At 51.8% G+C, this 17,848-nt stretch overlaps 1 protein-coding gene across 9 annotated transcripts in view; it reads right to left on the bottom strand.

The window, feature by feature from the left end:
* Positions 1 to 17,848, bottom strand: part of TNRC6B (trinucleotide repeat containing adaptor 6B) — a 2,246,995-nt gene that overhangs the window by 1,147,609 nt on the left and 1,081,538 nt on the right. For 7 of the 9 annotated variants that reach the window (XM_069652923.1, XM_069652921.1, XM_069652927.1 and 4 more), the window contains one exon: positions 17,472 to 17,648. The exons of 1 other annotated variant lie outside the window; for it this stretch is intronic. In XM_069652923.1, the coding sequence (XP_069509024.1) occupies positions 17,472 to 17,648 (177 nt within the window). The remainder of the gene's footprint in view (positions 1 to 17,471; positions 17,649 to 17,848) is intronic. One more of the 9 variants, XM_069652926.1, reaches the window with a different exon arrangement.

The following is a 17,848-nucleotide window of genomic DNA, read 5'->3' on the forward strand; positions in this document are numbered from 1 at the left end:
CACGGAGCTCCAGGACGTTGATATGCAGGGACTTCTCCGTCGGGAGCCAGAGTCCCCTCGCGTGCAGATTTTCGGTGTGCGCTCCCCACCCTTCCAGGGAGGCATCCGTGGTCACAGTCTCCTGGTGGGCTGGGGTCTGGAAGTCCATGCCCGCCGTCAGATGCGCGCGGGTGCCCCACCACCGTATCGCTCGTCGGAAACTCTCGTCGAGCTTGATCCTTTCTTCGAAGCTGCCCGTCGTCTGGATCCAGCGCGCATCCAGGAATTCTTGCAACGGGCGCATCCGGAGCCTGCACATGGGAATGAGGTAGATGCAGGAAGACATCATCCCGAGGAGGGACTTGATGGATCTCACTTTGGCCCCGTCGGCCACCAACATCCGTTGCACCTTGCCCAAGATGGTCCTGGTCCTCTCCTCCGACGGGGAGGCCAGAAGGGACACTGTGTCGAGCCTCGCTCCCAGAAACAGAGCGACTTGCGCGGGCACCAGGTGGGATTTGGCGTAGTTCACGGAGAATCCCAGGTCCGTGAGGAGTTGGACGGTCCTTGCTGTGTGGACCACGGCGAGCTCCTTCGTCTTGGCGCGGATGAGCCAGTCGTCCAGGTAGGGGTAGACGTGGATCCCTTTGCGGCGCAACTGCGCCGCCACCGGTGCGAGGCACTTGGTGAATACCCTGGGTGCCGACCGTAGTCCGAAGGGAAGGGCTTTGAACTGGTAATGACGCCCTTGTACCACGAACCTGAGGAATTTTCGGTGCCCCTTTAGGATTGGAATGTGGAAGTAGGCATCCTCCAAATCCAACGACGATAGGAAGTCTCCTTCCTCCAGTTGACCCAAGACGTGCTGTAGGGTGACCATCCGGAACTTCTGCGCCTTGATGAACTTGTTCAGCCGTCGCAGGTCTAGGATGGGGCGCCATCCTCCCGTCTTCTTCTTGACGAGGAAGTATCGCGAGTAGACTCCGGAGCCCCGAAGCCTCTTTGGGACGAGTTCGATGGCGCCCTTTCTGAGCATCGCCTTTACCTCCAGGAGAAGTTGAGGGACGTGAAGTTCTTTCCTGGCCACGGGGGGGACGCGCGGGCACCTTCTTTGAAACTCGAGCGCGTGGCCCCGGGCCAGGGCGTCCAGCACCCAACGGTCGGTGGAGATGGACTCCCACACGCTGACGAAGCCCGCCAGCCGGCCTCCCACCGGGGTGCTTCGGTGGGGGCCCGACCCCACGGCCGGTTCAATCCTGCTTGGACGCGGCCTTGCCGCCTTGACCTCCTTGGCGACGACGGCGGGGTCCGCTAGACTTGCCTCGTCCTCTGTAGGCCTCTTGCAACGACGAGCGGGCCGCTTGACGGTAGGAAGAGAAACCGCCGCCGGAACCTTTGGAGGCGCCCTTGCCTCCGCCGCTCCGAAAGGGCGTCCGTCGTTGCTGCAGGACTCCAAGGGCCCGGGCCGTCTCAGTATCCGCCTTGATGGCCTGGAGGGAATCGTCCACCGTCTTCCCAAACAGGTTGTTCCCGTCGAAGGGCATGTCCAGGACTCTGGTCTGGACGTCCTGCCGAAAGTCCGTAGCTTTGAGCCATCCACGACGTCGAAGGCAAACGCCGTTGCCCAGCTGGCGGAACCCCGCGTCGGCGATGTCCGTCGCCACGGTGATGGCGTGGTCCGAAGCCACTTCACCCTCCTGGAGGATCTCAAGGGCCTCCGCCCTCTTGTCGTCCGGCAGAAAATCCAGCAGGGGAGCCATCTTGTACCAGAGCTCCCTGTCGTAGCGGGCCACGATAGCCAAGGCGTTGGCCGCTTTGATCGTCGTCGCTGCCGACGAGATGACTCTACGTCCCATAGTATCCAATTTCTTTCCCTCGCCGTCCCGCGTGGAAGTCGATGTGGAAGCTGCACCCCCCCCCCGCTTTCTTCCTGGCTGCCGCGGAGACGACGGAGTCCGGGGTGGGCTGCGCCCGGAGGCACAGGGGGGCCGTGTCCGGGACCCGGTACTTCTTCTCGTACCGGTCTCTTCTAGCTGGCGTCGTGGAAGGGTTCTTGAGGAGGGAAAGGCCCTCATCCCAAATGTCGTCCAACAGAGGCACTGCGAGGACCGTCTTCCTCTTGGCCTCGCGCCGCTGATAAAGGAAGCCTTCCTTTTTCTTCTCCTCAGGGCAGAGTTGGAAAAGCTCGGAAGCCCTGGAGATCATGGAGTGGAAAGATCCGATCTCGTCGGGCGGAGAAGCCCTGGTGGGAGGCGACGACGGAAAATCCTCGTCGTATGCCTCGTCGTCCGTCCCCGTCGCCGCCGTGTCAGTCCCCGTATCATCCCCTCGGGTGGACGGGGAGGAGGGCTGGACGGGGCGCGACGGTTGAAAAGGAGGTGGAGGATGGATCCTTCTTTTCTTGGTAGGGGGAACACCAGAAGGTCCCGGTTCTGGATCCCCCAACGGGAGAGGTTCCTCCGTCGGTAACGGTAGCCTCGTCCTTATCTCAGTGCATAAGGACTGTATGGCCAACAAAATGGCCGCCGAGTTGTCTCGCGGCGCTGGCAGAGGGGAATCCGACGGGCAAGCAGGGGCCCCGTCGGTATCCTCGACGATGTCGTCGTCGTCACCTGCGTCGGGGCCCAGTCCGACGGGCTGGTCTTGTTCCACGCCTAGGCCGTGGCTTAAGACCTCGATCAGCTCCTCTTCTGAGGTTGAGGCCGAATCTACGACGACGCCCTGCCCCCCCTTCTTCTTCCCCACGGAGGGTTTCACGGGGGTCCTATCGATGGGCACAAAAGAAGACTCCCTCCGAGGAGGCAGGGAGATTCTGGGCCCTGATGTCGCCACCACTGGTGCAGCCTCCACAGGCTGGGCCAGGGCCGCCGCGACCGTTTCGATAGAGGGCTTGGTCGGATGGATCAAGGCCTTCACCACCTTAGGTGCGCTCACCGCCTTATCCTTGAGGGAGGGGGCACTGCCACGCTCCTCCTCTGCCTTAGAGCTCGACCGGGGCCTCTCCAGGAGCTTCGCCGGGTGCTCGGCCTTCCTCTTACCCGACCCAGAGCGTTGGCTCGTGGATGATGGTGCCGGGGAGGGTGCGCCCTGCCTGGCGCCCGTAGAGCCCGACCGTTCGGCGCTCCCGGTGCCAGCGGACTCGCGGTGCTTGGCCTTATGTTGGGCCCCTGTCGCCGGGGCGCCCTCAAAGGTCTTAGAAGACCGCTCGGATTTCTTCTTCTTCTCGCCAGACGGGCTCTTACCCTCCAGCCAGTTGGCGAGACGTTGATGACGGTCCTTCATGGTCCGTTCCGACATGTTGCCGCAAAACGCACAGTCCTTCTCCACGTGCGTTTTGTCCTCATGAAGGCAGTAGAGGCAGAAAGAGTGTTCGTCCTTCTTAAAGACGTTCTGCAGCTGGCATCCAGGGCAAACCCTGAACAGCTTTCCGGGCGTCGAGCTTCCCTTCTCCTGGGCCATCTCCGAGACCGGGCCTGAGAAGCTTCTGGAAGTCCTCCGAAGTGTAGCTCGACGAATCTTCACCCTTGAGGGGCACAGACGAATCCGACACGGGTCCCCGTTGATCGGATGTAGGATCGGTGGAGCTTGAGGCTCTTTTGACCGAAAGAATCGAAGTTTTTTTGTGAAAAAGCGAAAAAAATAGCACTAACGCTCGAGAGCAATAGCACGAGGATCCCAACACATGAACGTGCGGTAAAAATCTGAAGATGGCTGCCAGAGGCGGTGCTTAGGTAGAGGGCAGTCATTGGCTGTGGTCAGTATGACGCAGAGACCAGTGATTGGTTATTACTACGAAAGACAGATCAGAAACGAAACTGATACTGGTTTTTTTCTTTACCGAGGATTCCCAGCCTGACGACGGGGAATATTCATGAGCATGTGAATCCATGCCAGACCCCATGCTGGAGAACCCATGATTGTTTTAAGTTGCTGGGGATAGAGTTATTGGTGAAGGATAGGTTGCTGAGTTTGGTAATGAAGGGGGAGAGCTCTCTGGCTGCATCTTTTATGATCTGTGCTGGACAGCTGTCTCCCTTACAGTTAAGAGGGTTTTAGGGAGGTGATGATTTTTTGAACTTCCGGGATGGTGACTTTCTTAAACGAGAAGCCTGCGCTAGTGTTGTTGGGTGTGGGTAAGCTAAGGTTGGTGACCTTATTGTTGAAGAGTTGTTACCGTTTGTCTTCAAGTTTAGTTTGGAGTCCTAGCATTTTATTGTTGAGGGCATTCTGGATGTTGGTGCACCAAGATTGGTCTTTCAGGCAGGTTTCTGGAGGTGAAATAGGGTTTTCTAGTTCCTTCAGAATTTTAAATAATTCTTTAGTGGAGGATCCTGCCTGAGTGATCCTGGTGTTGTAAGCATCTTTTTTGGTCCGGACTATCTCGCTTTGTAAAGTGAGGATAAGTTAGTGAGGTTGGACTTGTTTTCCGCTGTGGGGTTAGTCTTCCAGGTGTGATGAGCCTTAGCTTTCTTTTTCCCGAGTATTTTGAGCTCAGGGGTGTACCATGGTTGTGGGGGATGTTTGTAGCTTGGCTGTGAGTAACTCACAGGATGTGAGTGCGACTGTGGTCTAAGGCCTAGGGCGGATTTGGAAATGATCGCTACACCTCCACCTCTGGCGTTTGGTCTGTCCGCTCTGAGGATAGAGTATTTGTCTGGGATGGCTAGTGATAAATGGGGTGTGGACGCCTCATGAAGCCAGGTTTCTGTTAGGGCTAGAAAGTCAAGGTCGTTGGTAAGGATAATATCTGCAATTTCTGTGGGGTGGGCAGCCAGGGATCTGACGTTGAGTAGGGAGCCTTTTAGTGGAGGTGTGGGCTTGTTCGAGGCAATGTGCTTTGTATTAGTTTTGGTGTAAGGTTTGGAGCGGAGTCTAGAAATTGTGGTGGGGAGCCTGGAGCCTAATCTGTCATTGCGGGCTGTGAGGTTGGGAGTAAGGGATGGGGTGGTTAAGCCGGGCGGCATGAAGCGGGCGGGAGGTTTGGTGGTCGGTTTCATTTGGTTAGACTTAGCAATGAGGCTGGGGTGGCTGTTGGTAGGTGGGCCATGGATGGCAATGGAGGTGGGAGGGTGGTTAGTGGAGGGGAAGCGGGATGCGGAGGGTAGGAACGGAGTGGGGCATGGGATGGGGTGGTGTCTGGGGCACCCTAGTTTAGCCAGGCCGTCCTGGTGGGCTATGTAGCTATTGTTACTACAGGGTACGTTGTCCTGTATTAAGCAGAATGGGAACATGATTAGGGCGAGCCAGAAGATCATGGTCTGTAGATAGAGGTGGATTCTAGTGGCGCTGGTGGGGAGCAGGCCAGACTATGATAGTCGGTGGCTAGTTGGGATACATCAGGGGCACCTAGATGTGACAATTCCTAACATTGACTAAAGTGCATACATCAGAGGGCGCCTAGATGTGACAATTCCTAACATTGACTAAAATGGGGCAGCACCTAGAATCAGAATAGTACATTAACTGAAATGAAATTCAGAATAGTGCACTGACTAAAATGCAATGAGGCAGTAAAGACACTAGGGCTAGAAGCAAAAGTTTGTACAGATGAGGCTAACGTGGCATGTGCAGACAGGTACAGTAGACCAAGAGGGTTCACTTAAATGCGGGATTCACAGGTAAGGCCAAAGAGGCGTGTGCAGACAGGTACAGTAGACCAGAAGGGTTCACCAAAATGCAGGGTTCACCAAAATGCAGTATTCACAAGTGAGGCTAACATGGCATATACAAACAGGTACAGTAGACCAGAAGGGTTCACCTAAATGCAGGATTCACAAGTGAGGCTAACATGGCATGTGCATATAGGTAAAGTAGACCAGAAGGAGGGTTCACCAAAATGCAGGATTCACAAGTGAGGCTAACATGGCATATACAAACAGGTACAGTAGACCAAGAGGGTTCACTTACATGCGGGATTCACAGGTAAGGCCAAAGAGGCATGTGCAAACAGGTACAGAAGACCAAAAGGGTCACCCAAGTGCAGGGTTCCCAGGTAAGGCAATGGGCTCATACAATGGGGGCAGCAAGATCGCGGCACAATAGGTTCAAAGGCAATGTGGGCAGCAAGATCACGGCAATATGGGAACAAAATGCAGTGTGGGCGACGGGCTCTTTCTGGGTGGCAGTATGCAGGGCTTGCAGCGTTGTGAGAAAGGGTTGTCCCGAAGTGGATAGGTGGGTTTGGGTGGATGGCTGGGTGTGAATTGCTTTGCCCCTCCAGTGGATTGCAAATCAAATGAGGGGGTGGTGAGATCATCTCGAGTTCTGGCGTGAATAGGGGTCCCTGGCAGGGGCAGGCTCAGATGCAGGAGAATCGTACCTTGTGAAGATTTCGATCGAGTCAGAGCGCAATCCGGCGCATAACAGGCGTAGAACAGGGCCTTATCGTCGCGGGCCTTGCCGGATGCGGGCCAGCGGGAAGGAGGGATTTAAATCCCTGATGCGTTGCTGGGCAACGTGATGCTTCTGGTGCCGGGAGCGCGGGCCGCCATCTTAAGAGCAGGTGAAGGATCGAGCATTCCTTTGCGCCGAAATTCAAAAAAGAAATGCTGTGTGGGCACGCTTGGGTATCCTCTTACCTACAAGCTACAGCAGCCCACCAGGACTGAACGGTGCTTCATTGTGGCTCGACTTGGTGCAGCCCCTTGTTCTGTTCCCCTCAGAGGGGTCGTCAGAGCCTTACTCCTTCCCCTCTATAGAGACATCTGAGGGGAACCAGCTGCAGTCTCCTTTCCAAAGGTCTTCACTGAAGCGGTGGCAGTTAACTCACCCGCAGAGCAGTCGTTGCTGCGACTGCGAGCACCACCCTTGTGGTCTGCCCTTCATTTTAAGAAGTAGTGCTCGTCGACAAGGCCGTAGATGGGGTTGTCGACGGGGTGGTACAGCAGTCGTGGATGTGGTTGTTGACTGTTTTTTTCTTGGCTGGTTGATACGCCGATGGAGGCAGCAAAGGGCCCACTTTGGATTTCTCCTTTGTGGCCTTGTCCGCCGATGGCAAGTGGAGTTACGAAGGAGTCCAGGACTTCCGCTTAGAGGGGGTGCCCCTTACCGGCAGCCTCACTAGGGATGCGGTCGACAATGGCGACCTTGTCCTTCCTGAGCCTGGACCCGCAGTGGCAGTGCACCCAGTGGGAAAGGTTGTGTGCAGCCTTACCTTCTTTTGGAAACCCACGTGTGGGGTGTCCCCAAAGGACCTTGACCTCTTTTCCGAGGGTGTACAATCGTGGGACCAGCCGGTCCTGAGCATGACCAGAGGCCGAGACAGAGGCCTTACCCGAATTGAACCACTCCACCGGCCTGCTGTAGTGTTCCTTCTTGGTCTTTTTCCAAAAAAAACAGCAGACCTCACATCCTTCCTCATCATGGTCCGGATGCAGGCAGTAAAGACATTTGTGTTGTTGATCCTCCACGAAAACCTTCTTAGTCCACATTTTCCACAGACTTTGAAGAGGCAACTCTTCTCCTCAGTCATGGTGAAAAGGTGCGCAGTAAGACCAAGCCTGGGCCTTCTCTGATCCAATCCGATGATAGATCCTGGATGTAGTACAATGTTCACCGATAGCAGAACCTCCCTTTCGGTAGTCAACCTCCAGTCAAAAGATAAATCCAAAATTAAGTCAAAACGTTCACATTTCACCAAAAAGCTCAAAATATTTGGAAAACAGCTCAGAGCACCAGGAGGACTCAAAACAATGATTCATGGAGTAAAAAGCTGAACAAACCCACCAGGGTTGGAGGTTAGGGAGAGGATCGTCAATGGGTGGGTTAAGTATGACCCAGAGGACAGTGATTGGTTTAGCGAAGAAAAAATGTTTTAAAGCGAAAGTGAAACTGTTTTCTTTTACCGAGGATTCTCAGGCCAAAAACAGGGAATATTCAGATCATGTGAATCCATGCCAGAACCCATGCTGGAGAATGGCTGGTTAGGAAAGTGTCTCTTTTAGGTAACTATTCCTCCATATTCTAAAGATGCCTAAACATTTTGCTTTTGTTTCACACCTTGTCGTGACATTTTGCAGAGAAGTACAGCCTTCAGCTACACTTCACTGAACTTTTGCTCATTTATTATGGGGAAATTGACTAGTCCTTCAGATTGTCAGTACTGGGAAACTAGGTTTCCTTTTTGTCTTTTGACCCATCTGGTTTGGGTAACTTTTTCATACTGCACAGAGCATCTCTTAATGCAGTGCAATGGGGATACTTTTGTATCACCCTAGACTTACACATAATAGGTTTTGGGATACTTTTAAGTATGCCTTAACAACAAGCAGGTGGCAGCAGCTACATTTTTATAATTTTAGCTATATTTTTTAGCTCGCTCACTTGCGTTTAACACATTTGGCTACCAACTATGGCAGTGCCAGAAGATTTTTTGCTTGGCCTTCTTCCTGCCGTCTCAGGTCAGGAATTCTGTTTTATGGTCATGCCTTTCCCCCGGAAGAACAAGTTACTTACCTTATCTGGTAACGCTCTTTCAATGGGATGTTGCTCCGATGCATTCCACATCTATGACAGGTAATGACCACAGCTGTGCTATTTCGGCAAATTTTTCGGCGTCCTGCGTCGATGACGTCGATACCTTGTCCCTCAAGGGCCTCCGTCGAGGGTCGACGTCATCGGATGTTATATATAGGCTGCACGGCACCCATAGCCTCAGTTTTAGTTTTTTCCCAGAACGTGTGGTACTAATCTCCTGCCAGTATCGCTGCAGAAAGCCTTGCGGAAACGTAAGCTGCAGTCGCATAAGAAATTCCGCAAGGGACAGGCTTCGATGTGGAATAAGTCCCAGGAACATCCACTTCTCACTCAGCTGTGCGACCCCTCAGAAACACACACGCCAATTGCCTTGTCATCCCACGCTTCAACCTCCAAAAATCTGGAGGTCGCAGTTTCCCAGTCCTTGCAGCTAAGCTGTGGAACACGCTATCTCACCCACTCAGAGCTGAGCCCTCATTCCCTGCCTTCAAGCGTAAGGCCAAAGATTGGCTGACCACCCAGGACTAGGCATTACCTTGACTGGGACATTCATTGCAGTATCATAGGCCGTTTTTGTGTTATATTTCGCCTTTGTATTTTGCTCAGCCTGTCTAAACCTGCACACCATCGATTATGTCTCATGTATATCTTGTATATTTTTAATGGAAATATGGTGACTGTAACATGCCTGTAACTAAATAATGTGCCCGGTTGCCCTCGGGCCTTGTGCGGTATACAAATAAACAAAATACAAACTAAAAATACAGTTTTAAAGGATACCAGTCGCAACGGACAAGAATGTAAGGGCTCAAACGGAGATCCCATCAGGAACTTTAAAACCAAATTCAAATCCCATCCCGGCACCTGGAAAAGCGATGGTGGAAACACATTAGCCCTTTTAGAAACCGTGAAATCAAAGGAATCTTAAAATAAGAACATTCTTCAGACAAGCTCTTAAATATAGACAGCGCCGCCAGGTAACCCTTAGTGGAACCCACTTGCAGGCCCTTGTGGGCTTAGCAAAGCAAAAAAGACAAAAGCAAAGGAATGGAGCATTGGAAAGGATCCACATTCTGTACCCTGCACCAGTCGCAGAACTTTCGCCAACGGTACAGGGATTTCGTTGCGGGCCGCCTGGCCGAAAGCAACACCTCAATCACGTCTTCGGGGAGGTCCCAATCCTTATACCTCAACTTTTCAGATACCAAGCATGAAGGCTGAGGGACTTGACCTCTGGATGGAGAACCCGACCCCCCCACCTGTGAGAGCAGATTGTCTCGGTAGGGAAGACGGCATGGAGGGCCGATGGACATGTCTAGAAGGTCCGGGTACCACACTCTCATGGCCCATGCTGGAACAATGATGATCATCCGGGAACCGAACCTCCGTAACCTCTGCAACACTTGCGGAATGACGGAGACTGGAGGAAAAGCGTACAGTAATGCGAAGGACCACTCCATTGCTAACGCTTCCTCTAAGGCTCCTCTTGGAGGAAATTCCCACGAGCAGAATCTTTCACACTTCCGGTTGACAGTGGTGGCGAAGAGATCCACTTGTGGGGAGATCTCCAACAGAACTTCCTGAGCCAGCTCCCAACCGTGAGAGACTGTGCTCTGCCTGCTCAGAGCGTCCGCCGCTGCGGTCGTCTCCCGCCAGATGAACTGCCGAAATCAAAATTTCCTGCTGGATGGCCCAGACCAGAGCTGCATCACCTCCCTGCACAACGGGAGTGACCCTGACCCCCTTTTTTGTTGAGGTAGTGCATGGTCACTGTATTGTCCGTCATCATCAGGACATTCTTCCTCCGCACAGACGGCAGAAAAGCCTTCAGAGCTAGCCTGACAGTCTGCAGCTCTAACAGATTGATGTGGAGTCTGGAGACCAACGGCCGCTGGCTGTCAACTTGTTGGCATGAGCTCCCCCACCCTGTGAGGAATGCGTCCTTCACAATTGTCACCTCCGGCCAATGCTGCCAAATCGGAGATCCATTCATCAGATTGCCTTTGACGGCCCACCGCAGAAGATCTTGTGCGACCGAGGGCAGAGTCTGAACGGGATCCAACATCCTGCTGGAGAACTGCGACCACTGCATCTTGAGAGCTCACTGCAGAGATCTCATCTACAGCCTGGCCCCTGGCACCAGGAAAATGCAGGATGCCATGAGGCCGAGCAACCTCAAGAACTCGGATGCTGGGAGACTCTGGGCACGTGGAAATTTGTCCACCATCTGCAGAATGTAATGAGCCTTCACCTGGGGAGGCAAACACAACCCCAGGGAAGTGTCGAGCACTGCTCCAATGTATTGGAGCCGCTGGGTAGGTGTCAAATGGGACTTCTTTAAATTGAGGGAGAAGCCCAGCTTGTGAAGGGAGTGGCAGGGGACGGACAGATGATCCAGGGCTTGCTCGGGAGAACGTGCCCTGATCAACCAATCGTCCAGGCAGGGGTAGACATGAATCCACCCTTTCCTGAGATACTCTGCCTCCACCACCATCAGCTTGGTGAAGACCCGCGGGGCGAAGGTCAATCCGAACGGCAGGACCCGAAACAAAATGCGAGTCCCCAACCGCGAACCTCAGGTACTTCCTCTGCTTTGACTTGAATCGGCACATGAAAGTAAGCATCCTTGAGTTCGAGGGACACCAACCAATCCTGAAGTTGAAGGGCCTGGAGGACTTGAGAAAGCATTACCATCTCAAACTCGTCCTTCCTGAGGAGCTTGTTCAGCCAACGTAAGTCCATGATGGGTCTCAATCCCCCGTATTTTGTCGGGATCAAAAAATAAAGGGAATACCATCCCTTGTTCCTCTCGGCTACAGGCATCAGTTCTATGGTGCCTTTCTCCAGCAGGGATAGGATTTCCTGCGCAAGGAGCAGATTCAGACTCTTCAAAGAGAGCTTCTCCGTGAGGCCTCTGCAGAAAGGGGAGACGGTAGCCGTGGGTTATGATCTCCAGAACCCACACATCTGAAGTAATGACACACCATTCTCCAAGTTGCTGCGCAAGTCTGCCCCCAACTGGCGAACCAAGGGACATGGCCTCATGACTGAGCGGACACAGCTGCGGCACTGCCTGAGGGAAAAGAGGCAACTGCCCGAGCAGCTTTGGCACCTCGAGTACCTTGCTTTCCACCTCTGGTACTCATACGGTGCCCCCTTTGACTGGAAGCTCCTCTCGATCTACCAAAGGAAGAGTAGTACCGAAAGGAACCTTCCTTCCATTGCTGTCCCCTAGGACGAAAAGGCGGAGGTTGACGTACTGCAGCGCCCAAAGACTTTGCTGCAGCTTTGGCAGTCTGCAAACTCTCAAGGCTCTCGTCAGCCTTGCTGCCAAACAGACGAATGTTAAGCAGAATCCACTGCAGTTCCCTTGGGGAGCACTACAGCAGATTAAGACTACAGGTATATGCAAGAAATTCCCTTTGGTATCAGTCTGCACCACAAAGATTTAGTTGGTAGCTGTGGCTGAGCAGTCAGGCTTATCTCAAGAGGAAGATGAGCAGTATTCAGGGTTTACACAATAGGGCCTTAGTACTATGGAGCAAGGAAACATTGACAAAAGCTTTGTATTTAAAAGTATATATATATATATATATATATATATATATATATATATATATATATATATATATTTATTTTACACATTCATAAGTTCAACACACAAATCCCTATTATCAAAGCAAGTTAAAACAGCCAAGAAAAGTATACACAACTCCATATTTAAATTGTAGACAAGTTTGAGCAAGAGTGAAAACTGAGCAAAACGGCACAGTGTAAACCAAGCAGAAATGGCACTCTAACGATTTCTCAAAAGGGAGGGAAAGGACAAGTTATATAGCTTTAGACTCTGTAACACACCAGCAACAATTCCCAAGTAGATTGTGAACAAGTTAGGCAAGGCAGTACTTCAGCATAAGCAATACTTTGGTGAAAACCGAGCAAAATGGCACTTCACAATATTAAAAAGGGGGAAGAAAAAGGTGGTTATAAGAGTTATGTGCACCAACCCATTTCGAGGTGAGAAGCAATCTAGATAAGGCAGTTGTAACAGATTTAGCCACAGGCAATAGGCCTGTGCCAGAGTCAGTGGTAGAAGGCAAAGTGCCCAGGATCAAAATGTTCTGGTAGCTGCAGTCAAGACTTTGTTTAACGATTTGAAAAGGCGGTTGCAGAAGGTAAAAGATAATGTTAGATGATAGCGGCAGCCAACCCAGTAGGTAAGTAAAGGATTTAAAACACCTTTAGCAGTACCCAACGAAACGGAAGGCCTGGCGGAACAATGTACCTTGAAAGTGGAAGAGGCTCCTTCGGTGGCGGTAGTTCCTGGCAGTTCCTGCAGTTCGGGAGATCCAGCAGAGGAAGAGAGGCTCATCGTGGAGGAAGGTTCGAGTCACTGCACTGCCCAGGGATGAACCAGCCGTGGTGCTGCCAAAACAAATAAAAGGTATGCTCCTTTAAATCGCGGTCGTGGTGGATGGGTGCCTTGCTATCCAGTCTCCGAGTGCAGGGTACTGGCGATTCGACCAAGGCAGGTCCTGGAAGGCGATTGGTGAACTGGTTGGCCCCACCAGCTCAAGGGAAGAAGACTCTTGCAGGTGAAGATCTTCGAGCTGTTGGAGAAAACTGGTGAGGATCTGCAGCAGGGCTTCACCAGTGGTTCAGTTGTTGCAGATATCTTCATCTTCTCTCCTCTTCGGGTTTATAGTTCCAGTGGCGACGTCTTGTCCTCCAGTCATCAGGACATTGCTTTTATGCAGCAAGACCCCATTCATACAGCCTAGCTGTCACTCACACAGTGGGGTGGCTCTCCTGGCGGGAGAACCACCCAGCCTATCAGGGCAGAGTGCGATTTGGGTTGCGTAGGCAGCCCTGTCCAGGGTGCCTATACCCCCTCCCACACATCCTGTCTACCCCAGACTCAGTGGCGCCGAGAGGAGGGCTTCTGTGTAGAAGCCCGCCAAAAGGACGAACAAAGGATCCCCGACCTGGGTTAGGATTTCAGAGAAAGACACGAGAAAGTAATATTACTAACATTCTGGCAAAAAAAAAAAAAAACACCGGATTAAAGTTAATAATAAAATAAACCGGCGGTTTGTTAGAGGCTGTCAGTAAAAGTGGTAGCCAGGAACAGTGGGAAAAATCCCATAGGGAAATATTTGCGGTCTAATATTTATGCTAGTAACCACTGCTACCAGCCAGAAACTTTGGAGAGAGGGACTGGACGGTACCCTCTCGAAAATGAACACTAGGGAAAAACTATTAACCCTTTCTAGTACTTCCATTGTAAGATGGGTTGTACTGGTTTTGTACAAAAGTATTGACTAGTAAAGTCAATGGGGACTTTACATGCCATGGGAGACAGTAGTCAGTCCCAGGGTATGGAGTCTATTTTTGGGGGTCACTGTGACACCCCTGTGTTACTGCACTGAGGGTGCTGTGTAACACACGTGTAAAGAGATACCTATGAGGGTGAGAAAAACCCCATAGACCATAAGCAGAAAAATAGCCTAAAACACACATCAGCAATCTGTCTAAGAGTGGGAAAGAGACTCTCACTCTTAGCAGGAGAAAGAAATAAACCCTTCAAATCCAGCAACGCTGCTGGGGGACTCTATAGGTAAGGGAAATTAGCCCTAGAAAAGATTTCTCCCTAACAGACTCGAGGACCCTTTCCTCCTTGGGAAGACAACTGAAGGTGGCTCCCATGGAGGAAGACGACGAAGACTATGGTTTAGAATATAATGAAGCAGCAGCCACTACTGAAGAATGCGGGTGGAAGGCCAGGAGGATTGGCTCCCTGTACATCAGCCTGAACCTGCTGTTCAGCTTCTTGTTCATCTGGGCATTGGCCCTGGGCTTCTTCTAGACCTTTCTCAACACCTGCAGGAAATCCTTCTGGAGAGGGATGCCAGACCAGATCGTGGTGCGCTTGCCCAAAGCCTCTACTAGCACTCCCGACACCTGGGGGCCTTCCTTGGGCAGAGGGCCCCTCAAGAACTCTACCAGGCCCTGAAGGCAGTCATGAAAGGCCTTAACGGATGCAGAGGGTTCATTGCCCCCACCTTTTAATAGACTAAGGGGAGTCCGGGCCCTGGGACACAGGTGCCGGCGGCCCCCTCTCTCCTCCTACAGGAGGCGTTGGAAGTACAGGACGAAGAGGAGGGGTCTGAACAACCGGTATGGCCTGGACCAGAGGAGGGACCGGCACAACAGGAGGGGTACCCAGAATAGGGGTCCGGGGAGGCACCACAAGCGGTATGACCGGCACTATATTCTTCAGGAGCCCCTTCATCCGAGGGGAATGCATGAGCAAGAGGAAGCGCTCGAAGAAGCAGTCTTCGCTAGACGTGTCCCTAGGGGCCCGGCCATCCGAGGCGCTAGGTCTGCACTCCTGGTCGAAGCACTGAGGTGTGCAGCCGTAAGGCTGCAATGGGTAGATGTACCCCTGAGGAGACCAGATTACTATACTGTACAATCTGCTACTGCTTCCAGAGGGAAGGGGACTGGGATCTTCCTGCAGAGCCCATTCAACGGCAAAGAGCTCAGGCGGGCCCCAGGTTGTTTCCAAGATGGCCGCCGGCCTGGTATCCCTGGGTGGGAGGGTGTGAAGACCCTAAGCCACGAGAGGCCTCAGACATGGGAGGATACAGTCCAGGTCTTGCACCCGAAGCAGACGCGTCTATCTCGGATGACTCTGGTAGGAGTGAGCCCTCGGCCAGCTTTCCGGCAGTCGTAATGCTGTGACTCACAACCTCTGAGCAAGCTCCGGTAGGCTGGACGCCTTCGGCACCAGTGCCGGTAGCCACGCTGGATTGTGCCGAGGACTGATTCTTGGAGGTGGCATTAGACGATCCCTTAGCTCTTGGGGTCGGAGAAAAGGAGTAACTTGAGCACCCTTCTGAGGACAGCCAGGTAGGGAACCTGAGCCCCTCAGCTTGGGAGCCGGTAGCCTGGACTGCCTTAGGTCTGCCCCCGCAGTGCCAAGAAGAGCCCCTGGGTCCCTCGGTTTGGAACCCGGTAGCCTTAGAGGCCTCGGGCCTCCCAAAACCGTAATCCAAGGAACCCATGTTCGTGGGAACCCCCAGGGAAGGAGTCGCCACAATGTAGAGTGGTGCTGAACCGAGGGCCCTACCTTGCCCTGACGAGAGGTCCTGGAGACATAGTCATTAAGGTGGGGCGAAGGAGAAGTGTGGAAGATCTTTCTCCACCGTGACAACCGATTCTTCAATGCCCTGTGACCGAGAGCTCTGCAAGCCGAACATGCATCCCAGCGGTGGCTGGGCCTCAGACACTAAAGACAGAGTGCATGGGGGTCCGAGGCTGGGAATGAGCGGTCGCATGATGGACGTCTTGTGAATTCTCCTGCAGCCGGCATGCACCAGGGGATGCAAGGCAGCAAAGGGAAGTTAAGTAAAAACAAAATGAGGAGCAAGCAGAAAACTAAAAAAAAGTCTGTGCTGGCTGCCAGATCCAACACCATCTGTGCGGAAAAAGGGACTGAGGTGAGGCGTTCCCAAACCCGAGGCCACGCCCCGCGTGCTATACTAAATTTAAAGGGGAAGCTCAATTTTAAGCTGCCAAAGGTTCCGGTACATCCCCATGTGGGGGGACGCCCACAAGGATGGAGGCAAGGGGATGGGCATATGAGTATTATAATTTACCTAGAAAGACTACATTCTGGGGTGAAGCATTGTGGCTCATGTGACTACTGGGCACAAGGACCCATTATTCTTAGGGGGTAGACTGCTGGTTCTATCTTTACTGCATTTACTTACCTCATGTCATTTAAAAGCATTTTAAGAACCTATTGAGAATGTACATGTTTACTGAGTATTGTGCAATAAAAATCACACGCTAGTTTTTAGTATGTAAAGGTCTACAATAAATATTTGTATTTTTACACGTTCTTGTCTAAATTGAATTAATATGCATTATATTGTATGGACCCCTGAAACCCACTCACACTGTCCTGAGAATAGCCCTGCATGTTTACATTATTTTGGTTTTGGCTAACCTCCAAGAATTCCCTGTTAACTAACTGCTGTGGCCTCCTAAAATCTGTCCAACAGCCCAGATTCTAGAAATCCATTTTAAACTGGTAGGGAAGGAAAAAAACAACTGTGCTAGGATTGTATATCAAATGAATAAAACAAAGCATGTGTCTGCCCACATGGGACCTACCTGGTCCCTAAGACAGTGATTGAACATACTGCATACTGTTGCAGCCTTTTTCCCCCTTTTTTTGCAATGGAAGCTAAAGGGACGACACATACAACTGATCATAAACATCCCAGATTAGTTTTGCTGTAAGAGGGATGGCAAAGGATGTGAAGCGCTCATCCAAAAGGAGGTAAACATGCCAGTGGACATTTCAGAACCTTGACAGTGTCCTACATCTTCACCTCTTCTTGCCACTTTTCGAACTCCTGAGGATATAATCTCCTCTCCAGTCAAGTAAAAGACCCATGCGGATGTTTGCCCAAGATGTGAACATAATAAAGAGTACATGTATGTGTAGTACGTGGCAATGCAAGACAGCACTATGAAAGTCTGTCTGATGCAGGAAATAGTAAGTGGTGTGGATTTTTATTTGGAACAACGCCACGTAAAACAGCAGTGCGAAAGATGTACCCATAATTTGAAGCAGTGTGGATGTTAGCCTTCGATGTTGCTATGCCAGAATGCACTTAATTTTGTACATTAACGGGCCATGCTTGAGAGTGAAAGTTTGTCTAAAGTGCCCACATTGGAGAGCAATGTGGATGTGTCGCCATCAGAATGATGCTTGAGCATGCCATAGAGTGATGTGCATACGTGCCCATTCTGGAGAGGTATCAAATTGTTTTAAAATGCCCACTGGATGAACCTGCTAGAGACTGAGTTACAAAGCATTTGCATGACTGTTTGATATTAACCAGGAAATGTTTTCCACAGATATATTTCGAAGTGTGGTTCTAACGTGCATGCAGACCCAGTGAGTTGAAAGTCCCCAAAAGTAAAATTTAAACCAGACTCACTGCCAACAACCCGGGCGGCATCGGCCTCCGACCAGCGAGGTGCTTCTGCCGCAGTCCTGAGGCCGTGCTGCTGCGGCGGCGCCGTCGGCTGCTGCTGGGATGGCAGTGGCTGCTGCCTGGCTTTTTCTGCATCCCTTGCCTGGGGTGTTCTCTCTGTGCGAGTGTCAGCATAGGTTACTGTACAAAAAGTGGGGGTTAAGGCTACACATGCGAGAAAGGATTCAATTACATGTATCAAGCATTCAAGTAAAATAGCATGCTGGTACAATCATAACTCATCTTTCAAGACAACAAAGGAGCAAGTCAGACTTCAGAGGAAACAGGGGGCGGGTCTTAAGTGCCTAGCCTACCGACATAGGAGAAAGGGGCATTAAAGA

Source organism: Ambystoma mexicanum, chromosome 3q (genome assembly GCF_040938575.1).
Source record: "Ambystoma mexicanum isolate Mex_15411 chromosome 3q, UKY_AmexF1_1, whole genome shotgun sequence".
NCBI lineage: Eukaryota > Metazoa > Chordata > Amphibia > Caudata > Ambystomatidae > Ambystoma > Ambystoma mexicanum.